This window comes from Anastrepha ludens, chromosome X (assembly GCF_028408465.1).
Source record: "Anastrepha ludens isolate Willacy chromosome X, idAnaLude1.1, whole genome shotgun sequence".
In the NCBI taxonomy this organism is placed as follows: domain Eukaryota; kingdom Metazoa; phylum Arthropoda; class Insecta; order Diptera; family Tephritidae; genus Anastrepha; species Anastrepha ludens.
This window is the reverse complement of record NC_071503.1, coordinates 31,496,932-31,512,800: the sequence shown is the minus strand read 5'-3', so window position 1 is coordinate 31,512,800 and position 15,869 is coordinate 31,496,932. Positions and strand designations below refer to the sequence as shown.

The 15,869-nt window shown below is 39.7% G+C and overlaps 1 protein-coding gene across 1 annotated transcript; it reads left to right on the top strand.

Moving 5' to 3' along the window:
• The first annotated feature begins 577 nt into the window (after positions 1 to 577).
• LOC128869891 (uncharacterized) lies at positions 578 to 14,838 on the top strand. Its single transcript, XM_054112487.1, has 3 exons — positions 578 to 3,473; positions 12,737 to 12,883; positions 14,696 to 14,838. The coding sequence occupies exons 1-3, from the start codon at positions 2,012 to 2,014 to the stop codon at positions 14,836 to 14,838; spliced, it is 1,752 nt and encodes a 583-aa protein (XP_053968462.1). The 5' UTR covers positions 578 to 2,011.
• Positions 14,839 to 15,869: the final 1,031 nt, after the last annotated feature.

Sequence of the window (15,869 nt, the reverse complement as noted above, 5' to 3'; positions counted from 1 at the left end):
TCTAGCGAGATGGACGTGCACGAAAAAGAGTCTATAGGCGATGTCGACAGTATTGGACACGCTTCTTCTGGGGCGGATTTGACAGAAGACTTTGCCAACCTATTATCGGAGAAAGAGCTCCTGGGTGAGGTAGACGCAGATGTAACCAATGAGGCTCCTTCAAATAAATCTGCACCACAGTAAAGCAGCTACAGCAGCCCTTGTTGAACTAATGGCGGCAGAAAATCCTGATATTGTCCTCATTCAGGAGCCATGGGTGAGACAAGGGCGCATATGCGGATTGAGGGCTCCGCACTATAAGCTTTACGCTGCCAGCTGTGCAGGTAAAAGTAGGACATGCGTATTAGCTAAATCTAAACTTAACGTTTTCTTAATCCCAAAATATAGCAATGAAGACTTCACGACGGTAAGCTGGGAAGCAGTTGACATCGAATTTCGTGTGGCATCGATGTACTTGGCCCACGAAGAATCCGTTCCACCACAACTGTTGGTGGATTTAATATCGGACAGCGAAGCCTCCAAATGCAGATTTATACTGGGTGGTGACGTGAATGCACACCACTCTGTATGGGGAAGTTCGGATATCAACGAACGTGGTGAGTTACTTTTCAATTACATTTTATGTACTAAATTGCTGTTATGTAATCGTGGGAACGATCCTACTTTTATAATCAGGAATCGTCAGGAAGTTCTTGACATCACCCTAGTCTCAGATTGTTTAATAGATAAGGTGGTTCAATGGAGAGTATTAGAGAAGCACTCCTTCTCAGACCATCGCTATATTGAATTAATATTAGAAGAAGAAATCCCTCAACCAACTAGTTTTAGGAATTACAGGAGGACCAACTGGCAGGTGTATAATTACGAGTTGGAGAGAAATCTTCCCGAAATTCCCCCTTATTATCCAGAAAACGAGGAAGAATTAGATAAGCTAGTCAATTTGTTTACCGGAACATGTTGTAAAGCGCTAAATAAGTCTTGCCCTCTTGTCAGGCACAAGGGGAAGACAAAACCCCCATGGTGGTCCTCAGAACTTAGCCTTCATAAGAGTGTATGTAGAACACTATTTAATAAGGCGAAATACTCTAATTTGGAAGACGATTGGGACTTCTATTATGAGCAACTCAAAGTCTATAAAAAAGAGTTGAGGAAAGCAAAAAGATCTTCATGGAGGTCGTTCTGTGAGGATATAGAAACTACAGCGGAAGCTTCTCGCTTAAGAAAGGTCTTGGCTAGATCAACGACATCTATTGGCTTTTTACAGAAGCCAGACAACGGCTGGACGACTTCTACCAAGGAGTCGCTAAGTTTACTATTAGATACCCACTTTCCGGGGAGCTCTGAAGTCTATAACTCGGGTCCTACCCGAACTTGCAACCCCAGAGTATCAGAATTTGTGATTAGCTCAGATATCTCAGACATAATCAATGGAACTAATATTACTTGGGCTATAGGAAATTTTAAGCCGTATAAATCGCCAGGCCCTGATGGGATAATACCGGCACAACTTCAGCAGCCTCTGGCTCATATCACAAGGTGGTTAGTAACCATTTTCAAAAGTACTCTTCAGTTAAATCACACTCCCTCAGCATGGAGGGAGGTTAAGGTCATTTTTATCCCGAAGGCAGGTAGAAGCTCGCATACCAAACCTAAGGACTTCAGACCGATTAGTCTATCATCTTTTCTACTGAAAACATTAGAAAAGCTGATTGACTCGGTTATCAGGAACAGCATACCCCACTCACGTCTGTCCAAATCGCAACATGCCTACTGTAAAGGAAAATCTACAGAGACGGCCCTAAACTCACTGGTCACATCAATTGAAAGCTCATTTGAAGTTAAAGATTATACACTGGCAGCCTTTTTAGATATCGAAGGAGCTTTTAACAATATCCTGCCTAAGGTCATAACGAACACGCTGTCAGACCTGCGCATTTCCGGAACCTTTGTGAATTTCATTGAGCAGTTGCTTACGAGCAGGTTCGTGAACTCGACGTTGGGCTCTTCGGTGATGCGCAGATCTGTCTGTAGAGGTACTCCTCAAGGCGGGGTACTTTCTCCTCTTCTGTGGAATCTAGCAATGAACAAGTTGTTGTTGGATCTGGAGGAGAGGAGAATTAAGGTTGTGGCCTACGCGGACGATGTAGCTATATTAATAAGGGGGAAGTTTCCAGACACCCTCTGCAGTCTAATGCATAGAACCTTAAAATATGTGGATACTTGGGCCAAAACATGTGGTTTGAGCCTGAATGCGGCCAAAACGGAACTAGTGTTGTTTACAAGGAAATATAAAATTCCCGACTGTCGGCCTCTGACACTCAACGGAACTCTTTTGCTGGTCGGTGAAAAGGCCAGGTACTTAGGTTTAACCCTTGACAGGAAACTTTCATGGAAGCTGAATGTTCAGGAAAGAATAAAGAAGGCTGCTACGGCGCTTTATTCCTGTAAGAGAACTGTAGGCTTAAAATGGGGATTAGCCCCCAAAATAGTTCACTGGCTATATACGGCCATTGTCAGACCAATTATGACCTACGGAGTCCTGGTCTGGTGGCCATCCCTTGATAAGAAAACTTCCATTAAGAAACTAGATAGTATTCAGAGGGCGGCAAGCCTCAGTATTACTGGGGCGCTCAAAACAACGCCAACTTCGGCTCTAAGCGTTATGTTGCATCTATTACCAATTGACCTATATTGTAGACAACTGGCCGCCAAAGCGGCTCTAAGATTGAGGGAATCATCGATGCTCAAGACAAACAAATGGGGACACTCGCGCATACTTGGGATGTTTCCAGGTATTCCTAATACCACCGACTTTTGTGACTCGGTGAATACATACCTAGACAGGCCTTATACAGTCCATTTTCCATCCAGAGAGGAATGGGTGAATGGGTTAACAAACAACGAAAACGGGGTTAGTATATATACGGACGGCTCAAAACTCAATGATCAAGTGGGAGGTGGTGTATATTCGGAAACTATTTTCGCCAATTTATCCTTTCGCTTACCTGATCATTGTAGCGTATTCCAGGCCGAAATCCTGGCAATCTCAGAAAGCCTTTTAATGCTAAATAAAAGCGTAGTCACTGTTAGAGATATCTTCATTTATTCCGATAGTCAGGCAGCTCTGAAATCGCTTCTATCAAGCAAACACTCGTCTAAGACAGTAAAGGAGTGTTACAAATTATTAACAACACTTGCACAGTACTTTTCTATTAATCTACTCTGGGTGCCAGGACACAGTAACATTATAGGTAACTGTAAGGCAGATGAGTTAGCTAGATTAGGCTCCTCGCTCCAAATTAGTCAGGACAGGCTTGACATACCTATGCCCTTGGCAACATGTAAACTTTTGATAGACAGATACACCATTAGTGCTGCTAACTCCAACTGGAGGCAGTTAAACACCTGCGCTATAAGTAGGCTAGCGTGGCCCGAATGGAACATGGGTCCCACTAAGAGTCTACTTAAGTTAGGCAGGAGGGATCTAAGGATTGTAGTAGGTGTCCTATCTGGGCACTGTCTAATAGGAAGACATGCCAGTAGATTAGGGGCACCATCTAATGACTACTGTAGAAGCTGTCAAGATATAGAGGAGGTAGAGACAATCGAACACCTTCTATGCGGGTGCATGGCTCTGTGTAGAAGGCGGTGGAGATTGCTCGGTTTCGCTTTTCTGGACAGCATTGCAGATGTTGCAAATCTCAAACTATCTAGTATAGCTAGCTTTTTAAAGGCCACACAATGGTTTAGAGAGGACCAAGTTGAGTAGGATAGGACAGTTCCGGTGGTATCACAAGGGGCCTCTAACTGGCCTAGGTGCGTCGTAGGACAGCCACTTCACCTAACCCTAACCTGGCTACAAATCAGCATTGTCACTAGACAGTAAAGTCTCCATATGTAAAACAATTCTCAAACCAATATGGACGCACGGAGTTGAAATATTGGGCTCGGCCTCAAAATCTAACCTGGAAATGCTACAGAGATTCCAGTCAAAGATGTTACGCATATGTGATAATGCGCCATGCTTTGTACGAAACGAAGCATTGCACCGAAGTCTAAATGGTACGAAGCAATCAGCAGAATTCGTCAGCGAAACAGCAGTCGGCTTGCCACTCATTCAAATACTCGAGCAGTTAACCTTTTTAATAACAACTTCACTTCACGAAGATTAAAAAAATGTATGCTTAATGAATTAATACATAGATCTAAAATGTAATATGTAAAAATGTATAAAACAATAAACAATATGGCTCGTATTATGTTACACTTACATATATAGTGTGCAGAATTATGTAATGAACGCCGCTGGGAGTTCTTACACAAAGCAGCTCTTTCAATTGCTGGAATGCTTACTCCTGTTCTTTGTGCCACACAAACGCGCAATTCTTCTCAGTGAGATTCTGGAGACTCCAGGCAACATTTGCGAACCCTGGAGCAAAGCGATGGTAATACGAACACAATCCTAGGAAACTTCGCACTTCGTACATATTTCTTTGTCGGGCCCAATCTTTTACTGCTTTTATTTTCTTCTATCCGTCTTGATGCTCTCGGTTGTCACCTTGCGTCCAAGATACGTGACTTCTGTTTTGAACAGGGCACACTGCTTCGGATTCTCGAGGAAGTGGTGCGCTGAAGGACTTCTTCCAAATTTTCCAGATGGTCGTTAAAATGTTGACCCTTGATGATGATGTCATCCAAATACACCAAACACGTTTTCCAGTGGAGTCCCTTCAGCCCATGCTCCATCAGGCGCTCAAAGGTTGTTGGTGCGTTACATAATCCAAAAGACATTACAGAAAAATGTCGCAACCCATTTCCTATGTTGAAGGCGGTCTTCACACGATCGCAGTCCTCGATTTCTACCTGCAATAACTTTTGAAACCAAGCGTTGGAAACAATTTGGCGCCGGATAAAGTATCAAGAGTGTGAGCTATTCGTGGTAACGGGTCGCTGTCGTCTTTCGTGCCTTCCTTCAGCTTTCTATAATCCACACAAAATCCGGTGCTTCCATTCTTTTTCTTAACCAGCTCCGGTGAGTTCTACGAGCTAATTGATGGCTTAATAAATCTACTTTGCTGCATATCCTGGATTATCTGATTGGCTTTTTTGGCGCGCTTTGCTAGTGGAACGTGGCGAATTGGTTTTGCATCTCTTGTATTTATTCGATATTTCACGATGGCAGACTTTCCAAAACCGCCGTTGAATAAGTAGCCGTACTTCTACAGCAATCACTTAGCTCTCGTCCTCTCCAGCCCTCTTACTTCCTGTAATCAAGTCCTTATGAAATCGTCCTGCAGTCCTACCCTTTCCTGTTGTGCTTCATCGCAGTTTACTTTGGCTTCTACAGCCCATTTTCCAGTTACATCTCTTTTATCCAAAACTTAAGATCTTTAGGGAATCCATATCTTCAGATTTTATCCCTTGGTCATGGAAGAAAGTCAGGGTGCCCTTTATTCCCAAAGCAGGGAAACCGGGCCGTAATATTGCGAAAGATGTGAGACCAATTTCTTTCCCTTTGTTTTTACTCAAAACATTAGGAATACTGATTGATTTACATGTCAAGAGCACTCTTAATGCTGATAACTTCAGCAATGTACGACATGCTTCACAGAAAGGTAAGTCTGTAGAAACAGGACTGCACGAAGTTGGTGAAATGGTAGAGAAATCTTTTAAAAATAAGAAGTTTACTATAGCGGCTTTTCTGGATGTTGAATGTGTATAATCAGCGTTAACGAACAGAGGTTCGACCGAAAACATTGCTCAATTGAGAGAATCTATATATCTCTGCTATCTAACAGAGTTGTGACTTCGAACTTAGGTGCCACAAGTGAAATGCCATGAGCAAACAAATTATCAAGATAGTTGCTTATGGGGACGATGTAGTCATCCCAATGACAGAAAAAGTTTCTTTCAACTATCAGCCGGCTCATGCAATCAGCGTTAAAAAAACTTTCCAAATTGGCGACCTCAAACGGTGTAGTGGTTAACATAGCGAAGACCGAACCAGTTTTGTTCACTTAGATCTTGGCATAGTTCTGGACTCAATGCTTTCTTGGAAAAGGAGCACCTTTTGCCTGTAGGAGGACATTTGGAAAAAAAATGGTGTCTGAAACTCCATGCTTTCTTGGAAAAGGAACAGTAGCTTTCGGAGGAAAAGGACTTTCGATTGTGGGAGGCACTGCAGACAAAAGCCTACCTAAACAATCTCATGAAAGGCCAACGATCGACGCCTCAGGTGGCGCTGGAAATGATCCTACATACTTCACCCATTGATATACATGTTAAAAGAATAGCGGAGGATAAAAGCAGCTGGCATGCTAAAAGAAAACGCTTACGGTCGTGCATCAGTTCTACTATCTGTGGAACACTTGCAAGACGCATCGAAAACAAACAATCTTGTTCCCAAGATAAGACTATAAACCGCGAATACCCGACGGAAAAGTTTGGGAGACCAGAGTCAAGTCAGATGATAGTGGTCACTACAGGGTAAACGATATGAAGTGTTACCTATTCAAAACACCATAACTTTTTTGCGTGAAATTAGTTTTTATTGATATGACCACCTTTCGCCTTGACTATGGCCTTCAACGGTCACTGCGGCCCAAACCATTACTTGCGATAGAAAATTGCTTCGAGTGGCCATACGTAGGCTCCAATTCTCGTATGAGCGTTCGGTCAAGTAAACACGATCGTTTTGAGTGTTTATGAACTGCTCAATTCGGAAATTTTTTTCATCGGAAAACACAATGTTAGGAAATTCGCCACGTTCGTGCAAGCGCAACAACTACTTGGCTCTTTCGCACCGAACTTTTTTTGGGGGTGGGAACTGGGGTGAAAAATCGTGTGCTTTCACTTTGACGTGACTGAGCTCACGAAGAATAGCTGGTTGTAATTTTCCAGCCAAATATAACCCAATCACACTATTACGTTTGAATTCTATCACAGAAAAAAAAAATTCAGCAAAACTGAGACGCAAATGCTTCTGATGGCTTATAAATAATGTATTGAACTGTCATTAGAACAATTTTCACGTTGATGTCATGAGCTGTTTTACAGATACAAGCTGTGTGAAGTTGGTAGCACTTCATATCGTTCACCCTGTATATTTATACTGACGGCTCAAAAATGGACAATGACACTAGATCGGAATTCTACTCGAAACAATTATCCTTAAATTGATCCTTTATACTTCCAAACCCTATAGACAAAGCAGATGAAAGAATAAAATTAATAGACTTTCCTCCGACAAGCCTTACCATTTTCATTGATAATCATGCAGCGATCAAGGCCCTGGCGCGCATAAATTCAAAATGTGTTAATGAATACAGGAGGTCACTCTCGCTTATCCAACATTATAACACCACACTTTGTTGGGTCCCCGGCCATTCTGGAGTGGAGGGAAATGGAAGAGCGGATGGGTGTGCAAGGAAAGATTCTGAGCTGGACCTTCAGCGAGTGGTAGAGTGACCTGAGGATAATCGCGGATACCAATAGAAAGTCGTCTCTGACAACTATCTACAGGGTCTTCAAAGCGCTCTGGGAAAACTCTATCTTGAAAGGACAAAATGTCTGCTTGGACTTAACGGATCAACCACCAGAGTCCTCACGGGTCACTGCCCTATCGGCACCTTAGCCAGTAGAACGGGTGTACCTCACAATGACTTCTGCAGAAGTCATAGAGATGAAGAAATTGAATCGGAACAACACCTCTTTTGTGAACGCATTACACTTCAAAGAAGCCGTGTCAAATATCTTGGTGATTATTTCTTTGAAGGCATTATAAATTGGCAAAATGTCTCTCTGGAGGGCCTAGTTACCTTCTTAATGAGATCTAAGTGGTGTACGCAACTTAGTTAGGGGATGAAAATCAATTTGTCATAGCCCATGCAAGTCTTTTTTAATGTGTGATTATGAGAACAGCGGCTTTTTCTATGTGCTTCATTGTATCGAAATGTCGAAGCCACCTTTTGCGCGCTTTTGACGTAAAACAGCTGCGATTGTTCAGCATTTAGAAGACAAATTCGCATACACAGGCACCTAAATAATGCAAAACAAATAAACAAAACACACAAGAGGAGGAGAAATTAAACCTAAAAATTCAGTGAATGGCTTGGTAGTATTGAGGTTTGTGATGATGTGCCGCGTATTTTAAAACGTGAAAGCATGAACTGTATACCACCAAATGCAGTTTTTCCACGGATGACGCCGTGTCAGAAAGTGTGTATGTGTATAATATTTTGTGCTTGGTAGTTTATATTTCTTTCACATACTCTTCGTCTTCACAAACAAATAATTCCTTTTGTTTGCACCTTTATTTCTTTTAATCTTTTATTCTATCATTCTTTGGTGCATACCACGGTGAAAAGATTTCGGAGCTGTTGCCAAGATAAAACCATTAACACAAGGATGATAGACTACTAGGTTTGTTCAGCTATGGCGAAAACGAAATTGAGCGAATATCTCTCACCGAATTTGAAGGAATGAGTTGATTACGAAGACTCTGAGGCAGTGTTGGTGATATACGAAAAAACTGACGTAGCCTACGCTCGTGCTATGAGACTTCCCTGATACTACTGCCTTGCTCTCAGCGCATTTGACAGAATCGCTGTGTTTGTGACGTCGGACTTGTGCAATTTATTTGTGTGTTGTTTGTGTATTTGGCGGCCGCCGTAGCCGAATGGGTTGGTGCTTGACTACCATTCGGAATTCACAGAGAGAACGTCGGTTCGAATCTCGGGGAAACACCAAATTAAGAAAAACCTTTTTCTAATAGCGGCCGCCCCTCGGCAGGCAATGGCAAACCTCCAAGTATATTTCTGCCATGAAAAAGCTCCTCATAAAAAAATATCTGCCGTTCGGAGTCAGCTTGAAACTATAGGTCCCTCCATTTGTGGAACAACATCAAGACGCACACCACAAATAGGAAGAGGAGCTCGGCCAAACACCCAAAAAGGGTGTACGCGCCAATTATATATATATACATATATATGTTTGTGTATTTTTTTCTTCTTACATTTTGTTCGCATTTTCAGTTCACTCTCTCATGCAACTTCACCAATGCGACGTCTAGCACTATCTGAGTGGTGACGTCACCGGGGTCATGATTGCGATTTATTTACGAAAAAACTTAGATGTTGTTGGTGGTATACGAAAAAAATTAAGACAGTCCCCACCCATGTAGCTTCGATGCCGTCTGAATAACGACTGATTGGACAATGGTCTTTCAAATTCTGAAAATTTTCCACCACGGTTTTATGAAAAATTTACAATACAAGTATATATGTATGTATGCATGTATACTATATATGTGTATGGTAAGGCATTAAGTGCACCTACGTACATACCTATATGTATTTGCGTGCCGCTTAGATGATATTTGCTTCAGGCAGGAATTCGATCATTTCTTTATTTAAACTTGAACTCTTGTATCCAAGGCAAATCGACAAAAAGTGATTTTGCTACAGAGCTAATTTGTTTTTTCATTGATTGCATTTAGTTTAGATGTGAAAGTGTCTTGCTATTCAAAAAAAATACTTGTAAATAGTGTTCGTAGCTTTAGCGAAGTCACCTATAAGTTCGCCTTATTTGTAAGCTGTTGTATGTATTTAGTAGATATACTAATGAGATGTGTTCTGAGGTAGATCATGGTTTAGTGAGGTAAGTAGTTTAGTGTTTAGTACATATCGCTTATATGCTTCAGTAATGTCATAAATCAAATTTGTAAAAATTACCACAAGTTCTTCTTTTATGTATGTATTAAACTCATGGCGATATATAACATATTTCACCAAAATTTAGGTTTTTTGGATTATGAAACTCTAGTAATAAATGAGCGATATTTATTTTTTTACAGAAAATGTTCTTACAGACTAATTCACTTAATTAAATATGGTAAAAAGATCAAGCTTAAATTTTACAATATTATCATTTACAATTGTTACAATTATTGTTATACATTCGCGCAGATCGCACAAGAGGCTCATTAAATGCATAATTAGTGGTATTATTAGAAAGGTTAAATAAACGATTAATTATTAGACTATAAAAAGAGCTATGGCTTTGAAATTGGCTTGATAACTCCTTACAATCGATATTACTATTAATGATATTATAAACAAAGATTATTGAGAAACATATTCGCCTATCATGTAATGACTGTAAGCCAAGTAATTTACGGCGACCTATATAAGGGGTAGAATAATCTTGCCAGCTCATTTTAAACAACGCTTTTTTTTAAGAAAATATTCTGTACATTTTCGATTTTCTTCGAATGATCCTCGTAGTATAGGTTCCATATCAATGAATAATACTCTGTGCGAGATTGTACTAAGGCAACATAGGGAGATTTCAAAGTTTGAGGATCTTTAAAGTCAGTGGAATTTCTTCTGATGAAAACAACCATTGCAAATGCTTTAGATATTACATAATCGATATGTTTGGTAAATGAAAGTTTAGTATCCAATATAATAAAAAGATCTTTTATGTCCCACTTCCTACTTAGGATAGTTATTTAATTTGTAGTTAACAGAAAAGTCATTTGGCTTCCTGGTATATGTATTTTAGAATAAAACATTTTTTGACATTCAGAAATAGATGGTAAGTTTTGACTATCTATTAAGTTATGTACCTCTTGGAGGAGTTTTGTATTGTCCGCAACCATTAAATATTTGGGTAGGTCATTTATAAAAATAATAAACAGCAATAGCCCGCATGAGTTCCTTGCGGTATAGCAGACCATGGATTGACTATGAGTTTAGACATAATGGATCCAATTTTCACTACCTTTTAAGAAACTGGCGAAGAACTTCAAGAGATTTTCTCTAATCACATGGTGTTCCAACTTATACAAAAGTATTGAGTGGTACACCTTGTCAAAGGGTTTCGAACAGTCTGTATAAATTGCATATAATTGGGAATAGTTTTGATGTATAGCTAAAACAAGATTCGAGTACGTAGACCTGCCGAGGGAAAATCCATTCTGGCAGTGTGATATAACCTGATTTATACATATGATCAAATTACTTCATTTGTATTTTGTGATCGAATAATTTAGCAATAGTGCTCTGCTTGACAATAGGCCTATAGTTACAAATCACCTGATTTATAGACTGGTTCAATCCAGCAAAGTTTCCATGAATTGATAAAAGTTCCACTATTTAAACACATATAGAATATCAATAAAAGAGGATGAGCTTATAAATCGGCGCAAGTTTAAAAAAGATGTGGTGATTATCCCTCACTATCAGATCTAGCGCTGGGATTAAGTTTAGAAATCGTCAGACGCACATCAACGTTACTAATCTCAAAGGAACTGATAGTTTGCAAAGGTGAAGCTGGTAGGTAGGAAATAACGTTGTGCTTTATCATACTAGAACTTTGATTAAACCATGGTGGTTCATTGTTGGTTACTGAGTTTTTTAAAGAAATAAATTTTTAAACTGCATTTGGAAGTTTTCGACATAAAATCTTATAGGAATAAGCAGGATCACTTGCTGAATCCAAAAAGCTACAATCGGTTTCATCAAAGAAACTCCTAATGCCCTTATAATCAGCCTTTAAATAATTGTGTTCCGCCACAACAACAGCTGTTTGAGTATCACAGTTATAAAATTTAAAATTAATACATAAAGCTTTGTGATGCAAAGTATTCTTTGAAATTGGAGTGACACACTCTGCGCAAGTAATCTTCAAGTCGTTGGAAGCAAACACAAGGTGTAATACTTGACCGTTGTTGTTTAAAATAGAGTTGCATTGCACTAGACTTTTGGGAGAGTATAGTACTTATAAATAAAATATCGACATCTGATTTGATATTAATTGGTAACAAAATGGTAAAAACCAAGTTGTATTACTTAAATTTAAATAACCTAAGTATAATACCGATAGTAGAAAATCCATGTTTTATTCCGGGAATAAAATGTGGATGAATAAAATTTCAGTTTAAAAAGGAACAAATTCATACACCTTGCAAAATCTCTCCGTTGACAATTAGTCAACTCGGTTGCCTATAGAAGCCAAAAACTGTGCCAGAACAATATACATTTGTGAGAATACAATGCACTTCACCCGAGAGCCGGCTGAGACCCCGGTAACGCTCGAAGGCCGAACTTGGTAGTCTATCATCAAGGATGATAGAATACAATCTTTCGCCTTCTGAATTTGTTGTGTTCTTAGGCTCCTTGAATAAACATACAAAAGAAAGGTTAATTACTCGCTTATGAAGAGGAAGAGTAAGCGGAAGCAATAGAAACTATTAGACACAAGAAATTATACACATACGTACAGTCTTTCTGTCACTTGAAGGCATTATATTAATCTGTGCTATCACAATTTAACACATGGCACTTTCCTTTCATTAGTTTGTTTAGTTTAAATCTCACAAATCACAATATTGTCAAGCCAGTCACTGAATTTTTACAAGCATCTAATTTCTCCTGCTCTTATTTGTTTTGCAGAGAACGTTAATGAGAAGTCTCACGAGCTACGAATAGTGTGAATTGTCAAAAATGAAGTCTAACAGCGAAGACTTTTTCACCTCGCCCAGCTCGACAACGTGAAAGTTCTTAACAGAGCCATAACCATAGCCATTACATTACAGCATTTGTCGATTATTCATGCACTATCCTTAACCCTAGTATTGATCATAACGATATTTACATACACATGTCATCAATTGTAGATGCCATAGCTATAAGCAGCTGATATTTATATATATCATACTTTCACATTTGTACAGTTCGAAGTGCAGAAACTAAAGAGAAGATAACAACATGTATACCAAATTGTAACAAAACACAATGCAACACAAAGCAACACCATGCAACTGGTTATGGTTACGGTGGAAACCAAAATTCAATTGGTCATGGCTATGGTTATGACTACGGTATATAGTATGTTATTTCGATAAATAAAATTATGGCGTTATAGTTATGACACAGCTCCTTACGCTTACGAGGCAAAACCAAAATTCAATAGATACATACGGCTACGGTTATGGTTACAGCATTATGGTGCGGCAGTGATATCCATTGTTTGATGACAACAGGTAATTGCTATGGTTACGGTTATGGCTAAGGTACGGTACCCTTAATCGCAGCTTAAAATGACCTTACAACTTGCGCGGCTCCGTATATATGTATGTTTGCACCCATATATGTATACATGCTCGACAGGGGAAGAAGTATACAGTACGATGCATAAAACAACAACAATTAGCTTATAAAAAAGATCTGTGTCGGACACTCCGATATTGGGGAACATTTCGAAGGTATAGTGTTTGTTCTTTCATAGTACGTTTTCCCGATTTGAGCAAAACTTAAAAATGTATGAAATGGAGCAACTCTGCTCTGAGGTTCACTTATCGTTGTAACTTAATTTTACTTCATTTTATTCGCTCATTTCACTTCTTTTGTGCACGCGGTTTAGACTTACCCTCGAAAATATAAGAAACTAGCTGTACACAGCACGCGTTGATACGCCAACAACTAAAATAAATTTAAGAAAAATAACTTTAAAGAAAAATCAGTACACAAATATTCAATTCATTCTAAACCATTTTATTGATTTTGTTTATTTCGAAAAAATCGGTTGAACGGGGCAGAAGTTGCTACTCGCAGCGCCACCTGGTGGCGAGTGGCAGCAAAGAGCTTATTCTACAAACCTTCTCCGTGGAAAAATGCATAAATATACCAATTTTTATAATAATCGGTCCAGTAGTTTTTGAGTTCATCGGGGACATACAGACAAACATTCATTTTTATATATAAAGATATAAGTCTATGAAAAATTAAAGAGGAAACTAAGGTAAATTAGAACTTAAATACAAATAAATAATCAATTGTCAAAGCGAATATGTAAAAATGAAAAGAATAAAAAAAAATACTTTGCAAAATTTTTAAAGCATCACGCAAATAAAGCGCAGCTATTAAACCTTAGAATTATTCTTCGCAACAATTCTTTACAAAACCTTATTCAACATTGGCGCAATTGAACGGTGCTCCAGCAACGCTAAATACAATGGCTGAACAGGTCGTAGTGCAAAATGATTGTGAGTGTAACCTCACTAAGAGTGCACCATCTGCAGATTAAATTTTGCATGTAAATCTAGATGGTGTCGATGCCAGTCTCAGCGCACCACAATAATTGCTAATCCATAGCAGAACAAAATAGCTCCGTTTATAGTAACTTGAAGTGACCATGCGCAAAGTATAATAAAAGTACGTTCCGTCAGCTGACACTATGAAACTAATGAGAGCCCCATATAAATGAAAAATCACCACCGTTCCGTAGTATCGTTGATCGTGTACGTGGGGAAATGAAAAATTTTGGATTGTTCCTTAAAAACGTGTCACCTGATTGCTCACTCACCACACAGTACAGTATACAAAATAACTTAAAAACAAAGTTGAATAATGTTACTTACAGATAAATGAACTATTTGCATTTGTTGGTTTTTGGCTTTGGTTTATTAAACAATGAAAAATTGTAACTGATAACGCTGATGTGAGTAAAAGTATGTATGCAAAATTATCATGGCAACAATGTATCAACACAGCCAAACACAAACCCACACAAACCGATGTATTGCCTAAATATGTAATCAATTTTGTGTATCTCACGGGCAACAGAAAGGTACTACGACAAGTCGGTGACTGCGGGCATTATAATTCACCAAACATATTTACAACGTTCACAGCACCAACAAGCACGGCACGTTCGCCAAATCAGGAATTCGCCACTCAGTCAGCCGATGTCTGTAATTTGACGACTTCGCAGTTGGCAGCACGACAATGCGTGCCAAAAGACTTGCTGGTATCTAGCGATAACGCTCAAGAGTAGCATATTTTTGTTAGTGCATGTGAACAGAGTACACAAATGGCTAGCTACTCTTTCAAAAATGCCTATGTGGTAAGGCTGGTATTACCGGACATGGTACCTGATATCATAAATACGTCCCTGAGCAAATACTTAGGGTGCTTATTGATAGGGCGCGTCAACTACCGTTGCCTAAGGGTAAACTTGATCTACTCATCGACTTTGCATTTACTATCAAGAAAATAATAGCAATAATTCATGTATGCACTAAGCGCTTATCTCACCAGCCTATTATTACTGCAAGAATTCCTTGAGAAGCTCTCTCAGGAATCAAAACTTCTTCGTCTTCTAAATTGGCGCGATAACCGCTTACGCAATTTTGGCCGAGATTAACAAAGCGCGCCTGTCGTTTCTTTCTCGTGCTAACCGGCGCCAATTGGACACACCAAGTGAAGCCAAGCCCTTCTCCACCTGATCTTTCCAACGCAGAGGAGGCCTTCCTCTTCCTCTGCTACCACCAGCTGGTACCGCATCGAATATTTTCAAAGCCGGAGCGTTTGTATCCATTCGGACGACATGACCCAGCCAACGAAGCCGCTGGATCTTTATTCGCTGCGCTATGTCTATGTCGTCGTAAAGCTCATACAGCTCATCGTTCCATCGTCTACGATATTCGCCGTTGCCAACGTGCAAAGGTCCAAAAATCTTACGCAGAATCTTTCTCTCGAACACTCCAAGCGTCGCTTCATCGGATGTTGTCATCGTCCAAGCTTCTGCGCCATACGTTAGGACGGGCATGATGAGAGTCTTGCAGAGTGTTGGTTTTTTTCGTCGAGAGAGAACTTTACTGCTCAATTGCCTACATAGTCCAAAGTAGCACTTGTTGGAAAGAGAGATTCTACGTTGGATTTCAAGGCTGACATTGTTATCGGTGTTAATGCTGGTTCCTAAATAGACGAAGTCTTTTACAACCTCAAAATTATAACTGTCAACAGTGACGTGGGTGTCGATACGCGAGTGCGCCGACTGTTTGTTTGAAGACAGGAGGTACTTCG